We start from the raw sequence: 14688 nt of genomic DNA, 5'->3' as shown, positions 1-14688 counted from the left end.
CAGGCATACAGCCAGGTTGGTTGCTAAATGTACAAATAAGACTGTCAATGTGAATGCAAACATTATGTCTGACACATAAAGAAAATGACATCAGAAAATAAAAAGGACATCCCTGAAATATGGTATCATACATTCAATCTACCCAGATAGTTGGCCACCTCTCCAAAAGTTGATCAGCTCTGGAATTTAAACTGGTGCCACGATAGTTGTTTTGTGACCAGAAAAGTAGACTGGAAAGGACAAAGTCCTAAAAGGAGATGTAAGAGACACAGGCCCACACCAGGAAGCCATGATCTGGAAACAATGAGAACCTAATGGCAAAATCTTCACTGAGTGTTTTCTTAAAAGTCTATGGGTTTTCCGCATTTCTCTCCTTTAAAAATAATTTTTTAAAAACCCGAGACTAAAAACATATAATCCTTCAGATTAGTGCTTAGCGTTTAAAAATAGAAACTTATTTAAGAAACCAAATATAACAACTTAATGCAGCATCGGCGCATTTCAACAACAGGAGTCTGTGATAAAAAATTAAAAACAAAACAAAACATTTTTCTTTTTTTTCCCCCCCGCCCATAGTGGCAGTGCTGCAAATTAGAGAATTCTTGAAAAAAAAAACAGTGAAGAAATGGCCCACTGTGTTCCAAACCAGAGGAGGCATCAGGGAAACAACCACTCAAGTGCACAAGTGGCATTTTGTGATCAAATTTATTTTTTGTTTAAATTTCATTTACTTTGTTTTACTGTAATTTACACGAGAGACTGCCAAGTAAACTAGATATTTTACATTCACCACACATTCCCTCAAATCTCCACAGTTGTTAGAAAAACATTAAAATCCATGCGCCGAGATCTCATTTCCATGTGAGCCTAAGCTCCCAATGATGCTACAGATGCCAGCGAGAGTTAAGTTCATTAAATGGAGAGGGCTAGACTCTTTATTTCACAAAATTAGCAATAATCTTCCTCACATCAAACACTTTGCAGACAATGATTATGCTTTGACAAAACCTATCTTACAACAGTGTCCGGAGAGTAAACATCAGTCTTGATCCTGAGTACACAGAGGACATATGCGATGTGAGGTTTTCTGCAGAGGACAACAGGGCATCGTAACGCAGTAGTGATCCTAAACACCCTTGTCTGAGTCACTACAATCACTTCAGTGGGGACACGGTACATGTGGGAAAACGAGGAGCGGGGAGGGCAGGACTGTCAGCAAATCAGATTACTAATGTGATGTGACTACAGGGGCTGGCATGTTCTAGGAGGGATGAGCGGTTAAAGAAGACAGTTTGTGACCTGAAGGCTTCAACAATGTCATTGTGTTCAAGCTTCCAGGACTGACAGGAGGAAAACGGGATTTGGACAGAGAAACCTGATAAAAATCTTACCTTGCTATTGTCTCTTTCTTTAAAAAAAAAAAAGGTGGTGGGGGGGAACGTGGCAGTAGCTTCTAACTAGCAGTTTAATGGTGCTTATTCGGGACATGCTCCAAAGACATCCTGCTCAGGAGCACTACCGCAAGGGAGGAGGGGCACTGGCCCCTCAGCAGGACCCCCTAACTGAGCAGGCCGGCCTCATGCTGCATCTGAAATTTTCCTATCTCAGAGTCAGCATCTCCCCTGTAAAGTGTATTTCAACAAGAAAAGAGCAAAACATCTTCACTGTCTATATTCTATCGTGTGAGCTGTGAGTAATCTACATCATTTGCATAGTTTCCAAGCTGTAATTTCAGAAAACAGTCATTTCAGAAACAAGATTCCATGGAAGTGCTGTACTTCCAATTTCTCTAAACAGCCAACAACGCTATTAATTTCTTCATCAATTTCTTTGTTTGCCTAACAGAAGCCTGAAAATTGTATAGTGTTTATTATAAATCACAAACCGTCATCTCCATTTCTGCTAGGTTTGATGTAGAAAAATACTTGAAATTTAAAATACAAAAATCCAATAAAAACTGGAAATTTTTTTTAAAAGGACTTTTCCCTAGGGGCAAACAAGTAAAAACTGGCCTATAATTTTACTCCTTACTAACAAATATTGTCCAACCGGCTGTATGATAATAACCATCCAGAAATAAATCATTATAAATACATTCAGAGTTTACATCCCGGATTCATTGGAATACTAAAAGCTTTTCAGTAAATTTCTCTGTGGGAGTCTGTTGCTTACAGGACTAAAATAAAGATTTATAAGAGACTGATTTAAAAGAACAGAAAAGTAATAAAAGTCTCTATATATATATTGGTCCACAACTTGACATTTATGAAACATACCAGCTAGTATTACATTGCAGTCAATTTGTCCATGAATGGTATTACTCTTGATAATTATTAAAATTTGTTCCAGGTATATATATTGAAAATATTTTCTTTTGCATTCTTGCTGAAGATAGGTACAGTACTTTGGAGAAATTGTACTAATCCCTTCAGTATGTTTGTATGTACATATATACACAAGTGTGTGTATTCCGATCTGTAGCTCTACATGCGTTTTATATACAGCCACAGACATACACACACAAACATATATACACACGTGGTTGGGGACCTGTGCATGTGAGACATTATCACAAGCACACATCTGGGAAACATCAACACTGCAAGATACTGGTCAGATTCTTCTTCACTCATCACTGGCTGCACTTGTTCCCCTCACTTGACCTTGATTACGTAACTGTAAGAAAAAGTGAAAGTGCAATGTGTTAAAATACACAGACACACAATGTCAGACAGTCTTCAGAAAAACAAAAAAAAAGTCATCATTACAGCGAAACCTGTAGCAAAAAAGGGTACCCTGATGACTGCATTTTAAATATTTAATCTTTTGAAGATTCTGGTCTAAATAGTGCAGTGGCTTAACATTCTGTTTCATCAGAGGGAAAATAGAAGCAGAAATAAATCACAGAAACTTAGAAGAACTTAACATAAACGGTAACTTAAAATTTTTAAATGAACACTGAATTAAAGAAAGGGCTCTGGAGGAATCCTGGCAGAGTTCATTCATTCTTACTTGGAATAAGTATTTCTCTACACAGCTGACCCCTTCATTTCTCCTGTGTTCAATAATTAAAGAGCAGGTAGTGCAAGTAAGGGGTACACAAAGAACCAAGGTGGAGTGGGAAGACTGTTCAATATTGTTCTTTTCCTAACACTGTAGTGAGAGATTAATGAAGATTCAATATTTACAACCAGCGTTCTGTCAAGTTTGGTTTACTCACTGATTTCAGTAAGTGGTGGGGATTCTGAGGCTCTTTTTGCCCCTCTAGGAAAATCTCATCTGGGTATATAAATTTGTTTTAGAGAAATAACATTGCAAAAATGTTTCACAATATCAATGAAAACCAAAGTATATTTACACATATTAAAGCTAACCACAAAGGTAAGTGGAGATTCGACATGAAGGACGACTTTCTGGTGTTCAGGAAAAATTTCAGCTAAAACTATGGAGGTTGGCCCTTATGGTATGGGATGAAGGATCTTAGTCTGACTTAACACACTTTTTTTTTTTTTGTGGGACCCTCGCTGGTGGCCGGGAATTGAACTGGCGCTGCAGAGGCTGCAGGCAGCCTCGCAACCCAGCGCTCAACCGCTGCACCACCAGGGGAGGCCCAAGACTTTAACACACTTTTAACTATTTCCTCACTAATCACAAATGGTCCTACTAAGAAATTTGTCAGTTAACTGGTTACTGATGAAACTATCATTTGGCTTCTAGGCAAAATGCATGATGAATACGTGCAGTTGGCAGCAGATTTCTAAACTCAAACACTAAGAACTAGCTTGGAATTACTAAATGCAACTTTGTTCCACACATAAAAATCTTACAGGGTAACAACTCAAGTGTGTACTGACAATTTCTAAAATATGTTATCTCTTACATGCTAAAAATTAAGCCACATTTAAACACTTAGGCTCTGCTCAGCAAGTTAACTACCCATTACCAAAAAGGTGTTGGCTTTTAAACATTCTTTTTACCCAGGTCTTCACTTACACAGTTTGATATTGTCTCTGACCCTACAGGGGACTCATCTAGACATCAGCAGCCGACGTGCCTCGAACGGAACCCTTCTTACGCATCTAAACGTAAAATAAAATCATGAGCTGCTGAAATCACAGACTCTAAATTGGGTTAGCAAGCAAGGAGAGAAAAGATCTAGAAGAGCTTGTGAAGTGACTGCTGCGTGTTTGTAACCACACACACAATGAGAATGAAGTTCTGAGGCACCTCTAGGAATCTTGGTCAAAGAAAACCTTACAAAGGGCTTTTCTTACACAGTACAAAAAAAGATTTATCTATTCTTAAATCCAGGAAACAAAAACCTGCAGACTGTTGATGTAAAATTATCAAAGACAGCAAGGGAAAATGAAGCCTTCACCAATGTACTGTGAGAAAATGCCCGATGGTCTGGTTCGTATTTTCACAGTCCACAGACTAGACTGTGGGCCAAGAGGGCGGCACCCCTGCTACTTCTGAGACCAGGGTCCCTCAGAGGAGTTCTTTATGTTGCTAGGAAAGGGCAGAACAAGAAGAAAAATTGAGCACAAGAACACTGTGAAGTACACGAGGATGTGTCAGAAAGGACAGACACGCAAAACAGCCTACAGAAAATTAAAAACAAAAACAAAAACTCAATGGGAAAATTAAGAATAGATGGAAAAGGAACAAATGCAATAAACACTTTTCTAAAACTCAGCACTCCTCTCCCATCCTCCACAGAAGTGCCAATTGAGAACACCCGGCATAATGCTGGCCCAAAGTATTCTCTTAGTTGCTGAGTATAACCCCAGTATTTCTCCACAGAATTACAGACAGGGACATTCCTCTCATAACTAACCTCTCAAGACATTCTTCCTTTCCTTCAGGACCAAAACCCATTTGAAAGAAATCCAATTCTTAAATACTCATGAATTAAGAATTACAATGTATTAAAATTCTATCATCAGGTATTAGGGAACTAGGACTTAAAAAAAAAAAAAACACTAAACAAAACAAAATGGGACATTCCTCTGTGGTGAAAAAAACTTGAAAATGTTAAGCCTCTTCAGGAGACAGGTGCTTTCTAGCAGGCGTTTTGACCTGCAGGCTTTATGCTGCCCAGATTTTGAAGATGCTCATAAACCAAATGTTAAGGACTCCAAGCAGCAGTTTTGTGGAAAATAAAAGTATTCACCAATGACCTAGAGCAAAATAACTGGGATTTTACATCAGGATGATCAGCTCTTACTGCTGAAATTTGTCTTCAAATAGTCTTGAAATATTTAAGAAAATCCATGTACCCTCAACCCTAACCAATGATAGATTTCTACCAACTTCATGGAGATGTCAATGAGTTTGAGCCACGTGGATACAATAAGGATGATTACCTTCTAAAAAATTGGGCTTCTGTGTACTGTGTATTTTGCACCTTCTCCAGTGCAACTCCACACTCATGAAAAACTTACTCACATGGCAGGACAACTGCTGTTAAGTTGGGAGTCACCATCTTCTCATCAGGGAACTCATTGTACTGACAATGGCACTGCTCTGTGTTCAGGTATCATGAGACTGAGAATTTATGAGGAAAAGTAAGAGCACAACCCTGGGGGCAGTGGAGGACATAGCCAAAGTGTCTCCAAAGGTGCTTGAGATAGACCCGGTCAGAGCACCAACCAGGGAGGGCTCCATTCACCTCTCTTCAACCACAACCACTTTCCTCATGTTATGGGCATGCAGTTCTTCAGCATAAATATCAAAAAGAAAAGGCCTCCCTCCCCAAGAGTCTGAGCCTGATAATAAAAACAACAGAAACAAGTCTGATTTATCTTAGTGCTGGCATATCCTTTTTGGTGATGCCAGGACTGTACCATAAGCTTAGTGAGAATGAGTGTAAATCATGCCGCCAGGTTTCTCTGAGGACTCGAGAACCTAGAGGGAGTGAAACCAGGCAAGGCAGGGGAAAAACACCAAAACTGAGTGCAGTCAAGGGTGCCTTTTAAGAGCAGGGCCTCTGCCCCTTCAGAAGGAAAGACAAAGTGGGAGAGAGGCATGAAAAGAAAGACAGGAAGTACCCATGACTTGCTCTTGCCTGTTGAAGTATTCTGCCTAGGGTTAAGTCTTAAAAAAGAGGGTGAAGGAGTCTTCCAAGAGTGCCATTTTATTACCCTACTCCCAAGATCCAGAACTCAGAGTTATACTACTACATGAGAAAATGAAGTCAAAGAGGCTTCTACTGGCTGGCCTAAAAATCAAACCCCAATTTATAACATTGTCTCTATGGGAAAACACTCACCAATTAAACAAATTTCAACTTAAAATTTTTGGAACAAAATCTATTCATAAGCTGGAGACTGTCTGAAGTTTACTTTATGTATAAGATAAGGTTAAAACATTTTATTGCCTTATAAAGAAAATATGTCCTAGTCCTCTCCGAAGGTTTGTATAAAGCTAATTAGAAGCAGATCTGCTGTAATCACCAAAAGTAAGCAATTTTAAACACAGATTCTTTACGATGCGATGTGCCAGACAAATAGATTTCCTTGTGTGCCAAAGAACCTGATTTGCTGCCATTCTCCTGTGATTAAATAGAGTTCCTGCCTCACACACAGGCATTCGTCAAACACTCTCGCCTGCGGGGCTTCCAAAACTGGGACTGCTGGCAGAACTCTAGATGACTGCATGGAAACCACGAGTCTGTCTTGAACATTCCTTGGGTTCATTTCCCCGTGGGGCCTTACTTTCAACTAAAAAGAAGTGTAGCCCAGAGCAAAAGCAAAACCAGATATGTGCAAAAGAAAGTCAGGGAAGAATCTGTCCTTGAGAGACTGATGATACTCAATTGGTGGCAAGGAAAAGGTTGGGGCTTTAACTGAAAGGCTGATGCTGATCCCAGCACATGGATCACAGGAACTTCTGCCTGATGCTAATGGAGACATAAGGACCCCTGCTAGTCGTGGAGGAGGGAAGACATTTCTGGAATCAGTGACAATAACACTAGCCTTATCTTTCCTATAGAAGAGGGAATTAGAACTTGCTGTGCTTACATTAATAACTTACTGTGTTAACAAAGTGAGCCAAGGCAACTTGGTCTGATAAAGTGAGTGGCTAAAAGAACTGTGAGCCAGGTACCATCACAGAAAAGTAATGCATGAAAAAGAATACAAAACCATTTCCAGGAAACAAATTCTTATCAAGAAAGCTCAAGCCTACTTTCATGAAAGATGCTCAACAAAAAAGAAGTTGGAACATGTGAAGGGATATTAGTACTTAAGAAACTTAATTTTGGAGAATACATAAGATTAAGGAATGGCTTTTAATACTCCTCTTCATTCTAAGTTTATACTTACTAAGTACACAGAGTTTGAGAAAGGAGGAAATTAGAGAATTTCCAAAGAAAGGGAAATCTTACTGTTTCTAGTTCTTTCTGTGTTTCATCTTCCATTCTTCTAATGTCTTCCATCGTCAGATCAATCCACTTGTCAATCCAACAAAAAAGCTGGCGGTGAAAGTTTGTAAATATCCTTTTTTCTTGCTTTAAAATAAAGAAGAAAAGTAGTATAAGATGGCAAAAAAAAAGATTAATGACATATTAACTGTATGTTCCCCAATTAGCCCATTAAATTCGATAAATACTTGGTTTGAAAAGACTACTCTATGGCAATTAGAGGAATTTTAATTATCTATTTAACCAAATAAAAATTTTCCTATGAAAAGTGAAACAATTTCTCCTTGCAAAACGGTAGCATTCTCTAGCAGAAACTAAAATATTTGTGCATGTTCTGATTCAACATAAACTCCTGCTGAACCCGATTTATTTTTACCTTTCACTAAATGCCAATGACCAAAGGTCAACTCAATTTTTTTCTGCTATGAAACTATACATTGTCATTCTTAATTTCTCTGCAACTCAAAAGAATACTGTGAGATGGGATATAAAAATGCACTGAAAGAAATGAGCCTTGGGGTCTTTGAAGTAGTATTTAATAAATTAAGAACTCTATGCTCTCAGTTAATTTTCTACTCCAATGCTACTGCTACTATATATATACTAATAAACTCATGTAGATAATTACTGGCTTTAATTTTTGAATTATTTAATTTTTACTAAACTTCCCCCGAGACAGAAAAGTGCAGTGAACAGTGAATATTTCAGTACTTTTGGACTGTCTTCCATATTTAGTTCCCCCCACCCCACAAACAGACGGGACTTCATCAATTACATGTGTGACTTATATTTATCAAAACTGGATTGTTAATGTATGATTATGATCCAAGAGGAAGGAAGGAAGCCAAAATTTAGAGTGCCCACTATGGGGCCAACTGCAAGCAGGCCCAAGAATAATCAAAGTTTCCAGCACTCTTAAAGGTCTTTTTTTAAATAAAATGTTACAACAGTTATAGTATTAACAAGTAGACAAGTTATGGTGAAACCCAAACACAACTAGTCACAGGTTCAGCGATACAACAGGGGGCTTCTTTATACTGACTACTGGGATAATATTCACAGGAAAAGCAATGAACAAAGGCTCTCTGCAAGCTCTGCATGTGTTTACAACCATGTGCATTTATACAACTGCAATCCCCAACCCCATCACACTGCCCATGTTACTTCTAAGAAGTAAAATGAAGCAATTAGAACTGGACCCCCAGATTATGTCACCCTAGGTCCTATTCTCAGTCACGGTTGCCAAAGGAGATATCACACAAGAAAGTGCAAAGCACACAATGTGTAATGTCAGGGAAGATCTGTGTGGAGGGCAGTGCGAAGGTGGAACTTCCCGCTTAGCAGGCAAGTCCTGCCCTCTCCTTCAGCCAAAATTGGAGCTCCAGGCCCCTATGGCTCTCTAAGAAGAGCTGGGCAAACCATCAGGGAAGTACTTTGAACACAAAAACTGCTATGCTCTTGCCCAAAGTCAACCCCTTAAAAATCTCTGCTGGCATCTATCTTTGCTTTTGTGAGGGAAAAACAGAAGGGCAGAGAGGAATTATACAGGGACATTCATTTTTACCTTGTAAAGGAGGGGAAAAAGTGATAGCAGAAAACACCCATTAGTAGGGATCTTAAATCTTAATCTAAATTTAAGTCATCAAATTTTGAACAGATTTTACCTTCTGAATGAAGTTTTCTACTTTGCTTTGCAGTCCCCACCACTTGAATTTGATAGTCACCAGCTTATAGGCACACATCTGAGGACAGTCAGGGTTGTTTGCCAGCTCCTTCTAGATGAGGAGAATTGAAAGAGAGAAATCGTGAGATAAATTTTTATGTTTTGATTAAAATTGACTGTTGTATAACGACATCACAGACATACATGAAGAAAATTACAGTCTCATATGTGTTTAATTCAGGTATTTGGAAATTCCAAATTGTTTTAGCAAAAGCGGCGGTATTCCCCTACTGCAAACCCTCCTTCCACAGATGTAGTTACTTGCTGGCTCCACAGTTTAATAGGCACATTGCTTTGCCTCAGATTACACTATTCATATCTCATATTAAATACCAAATTCTATTCACTTCCTATCAGTGGTGAGTCTTTAGTATATAAGAGTTCTCATAACATCATTATCATACTCCCACTGTGGATGTGGTGAGGCACAATAAAAAACAATGAGTCGGTTTAGTCATCTGTGTCTTCAAAACACTGGCAAGTAGAGTGGCACTGTGTTTTAACTGAGGATTTTCAATAGAAGGGGTATACTGAAAGGGATGCAGCAGGAAAAATAATCTATAATTATCAATATCTGAAGGCAAATCCCATACACATCTGGACTTTAATTTCCACCAGTGATTACCTCAGTTTAAGTGGTGTAGTTAAGGAATCAAATCATATGTTGTTATACAAAGAAAGGAAAAAAAAACTTTTTTTTTTTTTTTAATAAAGTAAGGCAGAGGTGGAGGGATTATTTGGATTGAAAGAGACATAACATAATGTTCGTAATTTATTTTCAGAAAAAACTGTACCCTTAGATTATTTTACCCTAGGGTCAGGATATAAAAATTCACTGTGAATTTTTTAGGTTCACCCAAAATATGTTATGATATGTATTTGTGTGGAAAGCGGAAGAGAGAGTAGGAGGAAAAGGGAGAGGAGAAAAAGACAGCAAAGTGTTCACAACTGCTGAATCTAGGTGGAGGTATTCACTGTTCTATTGTCTTTTTTGCTAGTTTTTAAATTTTTTGTTATAAAAATTGGGCAGGGGGGGATTGCAACCTATGGCATTACTGACAATTTCTGTGGAAAGTATTGCAGGCTTCTGCCTCAGTAACTTCAATACACTAGCTTATTATTTGGGGGGAAGGCATGAATGAAGGGGTAAACCACAAGTCTGTACACATCACTGCTTGCACAATGGACCCACTTAGCATTAAGGTTCCTCCAAGGTGCTGTGTGCAGAGGCACAAACACTCGTGAGCTGCCTCAGAAGAGGCCTGGGACAGGCTCACAGCACTGAGCCAATGCATACACTGTCCACTTCTGAAGCTCACAGCTTATTTACAAGTATTCTTCCCTTCTTCACCTCTGTTCTCTCCCAGTGCTCAAGACATTAATGTTGCCATCAGTCATACTGGTGTGCCAATGTCATGTCAAATCCAACTCATCTGCATATCCAACATTCAATGAGTTCATTGTTAGCAAATATTCTTTCAATCCAGGTATATATAAATTAAAAAATTTTTAAAACATCTAGGTCTTATTTTAAAAACTTCGAGATTATTCTTCATTAATGTATTGATAGCATAAGACCACGCTTTCTCCCAAACTCTCAATAATGATTCAGTTTCAAGTGAATTTTAAGGATACTATGTATGAAAATATTTTATCTTGGTATTAATAATAGGACTCAAAATTTTGTAGAGTCCTGCATGATTGGTCAACTTTTTGCAGGAAATCTCTTCTGTAAAAACATTTCATCTTCTGAATAGCGACCTAGTCACATGGGTTAAATCAATGAAGTAAAAGAGCATTTAAATAAAAATATTACATTCAGGTGAGTTCTGTCAACAATGAACTTCAATTAGCAAGATTAGTACTATTTTTTTCATGACTTCTCTGCCATGAAACAGCACCATTGTGAAAATTCAGTTCATATGTGTATTTTACACAAACATACACATCATATTTTATGAATAGGTTTAATATAATAATTATTAAGTGGTTGCCATTTACAACCCAATCTATGCTAGGCATTGTTAGAGGATATGAAAGTGGCTGGCAGAGAGGTCAGGAATTATGTATATAAATAACAATTAATCATTGCCCTTGGTCCAAACAATCTCTATCAGAAGGGCCACCCTTTAGATCTACAGCCCTGGGCTAGTATCTCTTATTTCTCCACACCCCCAAACCTGAAGCCCCATGCACGTTACGTAACCCAGGTTTCTATGTACAAAAATGGTCAACAAGCCTACCACAGGGCAGAACTAACCCTATAATGACAAGGCTGGTCTTTCAGAGATTATTTTTTCAATAAGCAATGAGTCAGAGTTGAGAACTCTTTTACTCAATGAGTGTCACTGAACTTCAGTGAAACACCATTTGGGCATATATAGAATACAGTCAGGGAAATGGTGAGATACATCTGCTAAACAGCAGTGCTAGTCTTGGGAATAAGGGGACTTGGGTTGCAGTTTCCATTCACAAGTAAAGTAATGTCCTATATAAGGTGCACAGAATCCTTAACGTCTCTGGGCCTTGCTTCTCTGTGAAAGGAAAGCTAGGCTCTATCAGAGTTTTTCGATTTCTATTCATGACACTAAAAAGCAGAGATGGGTGAGGGTCAAGGGTCAAGGCTGTCTAAGGCTGCAGGTAAGTACATGTTCTTTAGATATCCACTGGCTTGTCTTAAATCTTCTATAGTTTTACATTCCAGTCCACAGTATGCTTGCAATTAACAAAATGTCCCCCCACCCACTTACACTCAGGCCAAGTTTCCTCTGGCTGAGAACCTCTGATGTACCACTAGCTCTAATACACATTTCAAATAGGACATTCCAAGAGCCTATTAATTATGAGCTGCTGATAGCTTCTTATTGAAGCTCCAAATCACTGGACACCTTGTGCTGAATGAAAACTTCTTGGTGCTTCTAGTGAAACACTGACTCTTCTTTAGAACTCTCCCGTTGTATAAAAACAGCAGGATGAAGCATGGTTCTAATTAAAGAGTAAGTTATATTTAATACAAACATGCCTACACCAAACTTTGACTCCAGGAACAGTGCACAAACACGTGACTTTGACAATTACCCAAGTTTGTTTCTCACATTTTTCCTAGCGACTCTTGCAGTTTATTCAAATAAATTAAGGTAATACTGGTAATTTATAAAGTAACACTGATCTACAAAATTACTTTAAAAGTCATAAATGATGGGAGAAAAAAAGAACCAGTTGTCTAAGCTATCTTCCCTAGATCTAAAATGTGCATTCAGTTTCAATCTGTTTTTTGTTTTCCAGCCAACTTACAAATAATTATTAAGGAGGAAAAAAAAAAAGTTTAGGGAAGAATTTGTTAACCAATTTAAAAAACACACCAGTCAACAGTCTGCTGCCTTTATTTCACTGCCTAATTCGCCACAAAATTCTCTCAGTGTAAAATGACTTATAAACATAACAGCAGCTATGCTCCAAAACAAAGCTGAGACCATTAGAAACATATTTCTATTTGTTTATTATTATTAATTATAATTATTATTAATATATGTGATATTTTAAGGTCTGACTCAAATCTAAAAAGGACATATGTGAGTCACCTCATAGCTTGAGCCTGGTCTTACAACTAGTGATTTAACTGAGAAAATGTCTTTGAAAGCCACACTTCATGACCAAAACAGAAAATAGTGAAACTGCCTAAATGTAGTAGGTAAAGCCTTCTGGCACCATCTTTTTGGGGTGGAATCTGAATCTTAAAGAATCTTAAAGCTGTCCATAGCCTAAGCGTAACGATATGTCCACTTTCAGAAAGGTATCCCAGTTCATCAGGTAAGAAAACAAAAACACTCTAGATTTATTTATAACAGCAAAGGCCTGGATTATTAACCTAAATACCCACCAAAGGTGAGTGGCAAAACACCTCATAGGTTTTCCAAACAATGGGCTACTTAAAGCTATCAAAAACCATCTTTTCAAAGAACAGTTAGCAACTTGAGGGGGTAAGGGAAAGCATAACATGAATATAAATAGGTATCAATGTATGGTAGGAACACAAATTAGAAAAAATAAATAGCAATAATTGATAAGACTGCAACTGATTTTTTTCCTTCTATACACAACTCTTTATTTTCAAAATTAAACAAACATGTCACTTTGTAATCAGAGAAATTCCTAATATCCTTAGAAAAAAGACTCAAAAAGGTTGTGCCCTCCTTTGAGTATTTTACCACCAAGTTTTACTCTGCCTTAAATTATCTGGGGAGTCTATTTCAAATTTTCATTCTTTTTTTGACTATAATCAAATGATCTCCTATCTTTTTTTTATATTTAATAAATTAAAGCTAAATAAAACCAAGCTAAAATATGAAGATCTTTATAGTTCAGTCCCTATTTAATTTTTCCTAATTCTAATTAAACTTTTAAAGCAAAAGCAAGGCATAAAATATAACCAACACTTCAGCATTATCAGAAATACACATTTTGAAGATATGTGCAAAAAAAGTCTCAACAGCACAAATATTTGGTATTCCATATCCAGAGGAATATTCTAGGATTCACAGAACCCAAAGGCGCTACAGCTTCTCTTTCCAGTCTTCAGCAGGCTTACCATTGGGGCAGAAAACATGCAAATGCTTTCTAAGTCTTTCCTTTTCATTAGTTAATAACCCAAAAACAAAACCAGAATCTGAATTTAGATCTTCACACTAAAATTCTAATCTAGTCCAAACCAGTATTTCCAAACTTAGAGCAAAATGGGATTAACTCCCATAGGAGTAAATAAAAGTTATTTTGCTGATAAACACAAGTTTCATATAGATTAAAGCATGAATATTTAAAAGAACAATTGAAAATAGAAGGTAAAGACTGGTTTGTTACCAAGAGAAAAGAACAATCAGAAGTTCTATAAAATGAAAGTTGTGAGCTAAATGAAGAACCCCAAATTATGACTCATCTTTCCATAATTTAAATTTTGTCTGGAATAGAGCAAGCACTAGCTAGTTGTGAAATGTTTCCAAAACTGTATTTAAAAAGTCTGTATTTCACTGAATTCCTTACATTTCATGTTTCTAACTATAAATGAAACCCCTAAACTCAAATCATGTTTTTAATTTAACGATGCATATTAGGTTACTCTGAGGTATGTGGAGGAGGCCTAGGGGGGAGTAATGTATACTGGAGCCACACAACACAACTAAACAAAACACAGCATGTTTAACTGGAATCGTGAGCAATCAGCCCATGCTATCCACAAGAACTAGTTTCTTGTGACAAACAAAAATATATACAAATGTAAGAGAATTAAAAAAAACAAAACAAAACAAAATACCTAAAAGCACCCTAGAACTCATTTTCTAAAACTGTCGTCATATCTGTCTTGTGCTATATGTTGACTCCACATATGCTTTTTCCTATTTAAAATATATTGGGATGAAGGTGAAGTAGGTAAATGCTACATTTAACCAGAGTTAATATTTTGCAAGACACAGCAGTTTCTATAAGGTTCATATTCTCGTCATATTTTAATTTTTCAATTCTTGGCAACCTGAATGCTCAATTTCAG

The 14688-nt window shown here is 37.4% G+C and overlaps 1 protein-coding gene across 2 annotated transcripts in view; it reads right to left on the bottom strand.

The window, feature by feature from the left end:
• Window positions 1–2625: 2625 nt before the first annotated feature.
• Window positions 2626–14688, bottom strand: part of PITPNB (phosphatidylinositol transfer protein beta) — a gene marked incomplete at both ends in the record, with an annotated part of 61077 nt that continues 49014 nt past the window's right edge. Inside the window, 3 exons of one of the 2 annotated variants that reach the window (XM_084253483.1) lie at window positions 2626–2676; window positions 7388–7510; window positions 9088–9198. In XM_084253483.1, coding sequence (XP_084109609.1) covers window positions 2626–2676; window positions 7388–7510; window positions 9088–9198 — 285 coding nt within the window. Of the gene's footprint in view, window positions 2677–4031; window positions 4080–7387; window positions 7511–9087; window positions 9199–14688 lie in introns of those variants that run through there. The other variant, XM_084253484.1, reaches the window with a different exon arrangement.

The sequence above is a fragment of the Talpa europaea genome (genome assembly GCF_964194135.1).
Source record: "Talpa europaea genome assembly, chromosome: 14".
NCBI lineage: Eukaryota > Metazoa > Chordata > Mammalia > Eulipotyphla > Talpidae > Talpa > Talpa europaea.
This window is presented reverse-complemented; position numbering and strand designations above follow the sequence as displayed.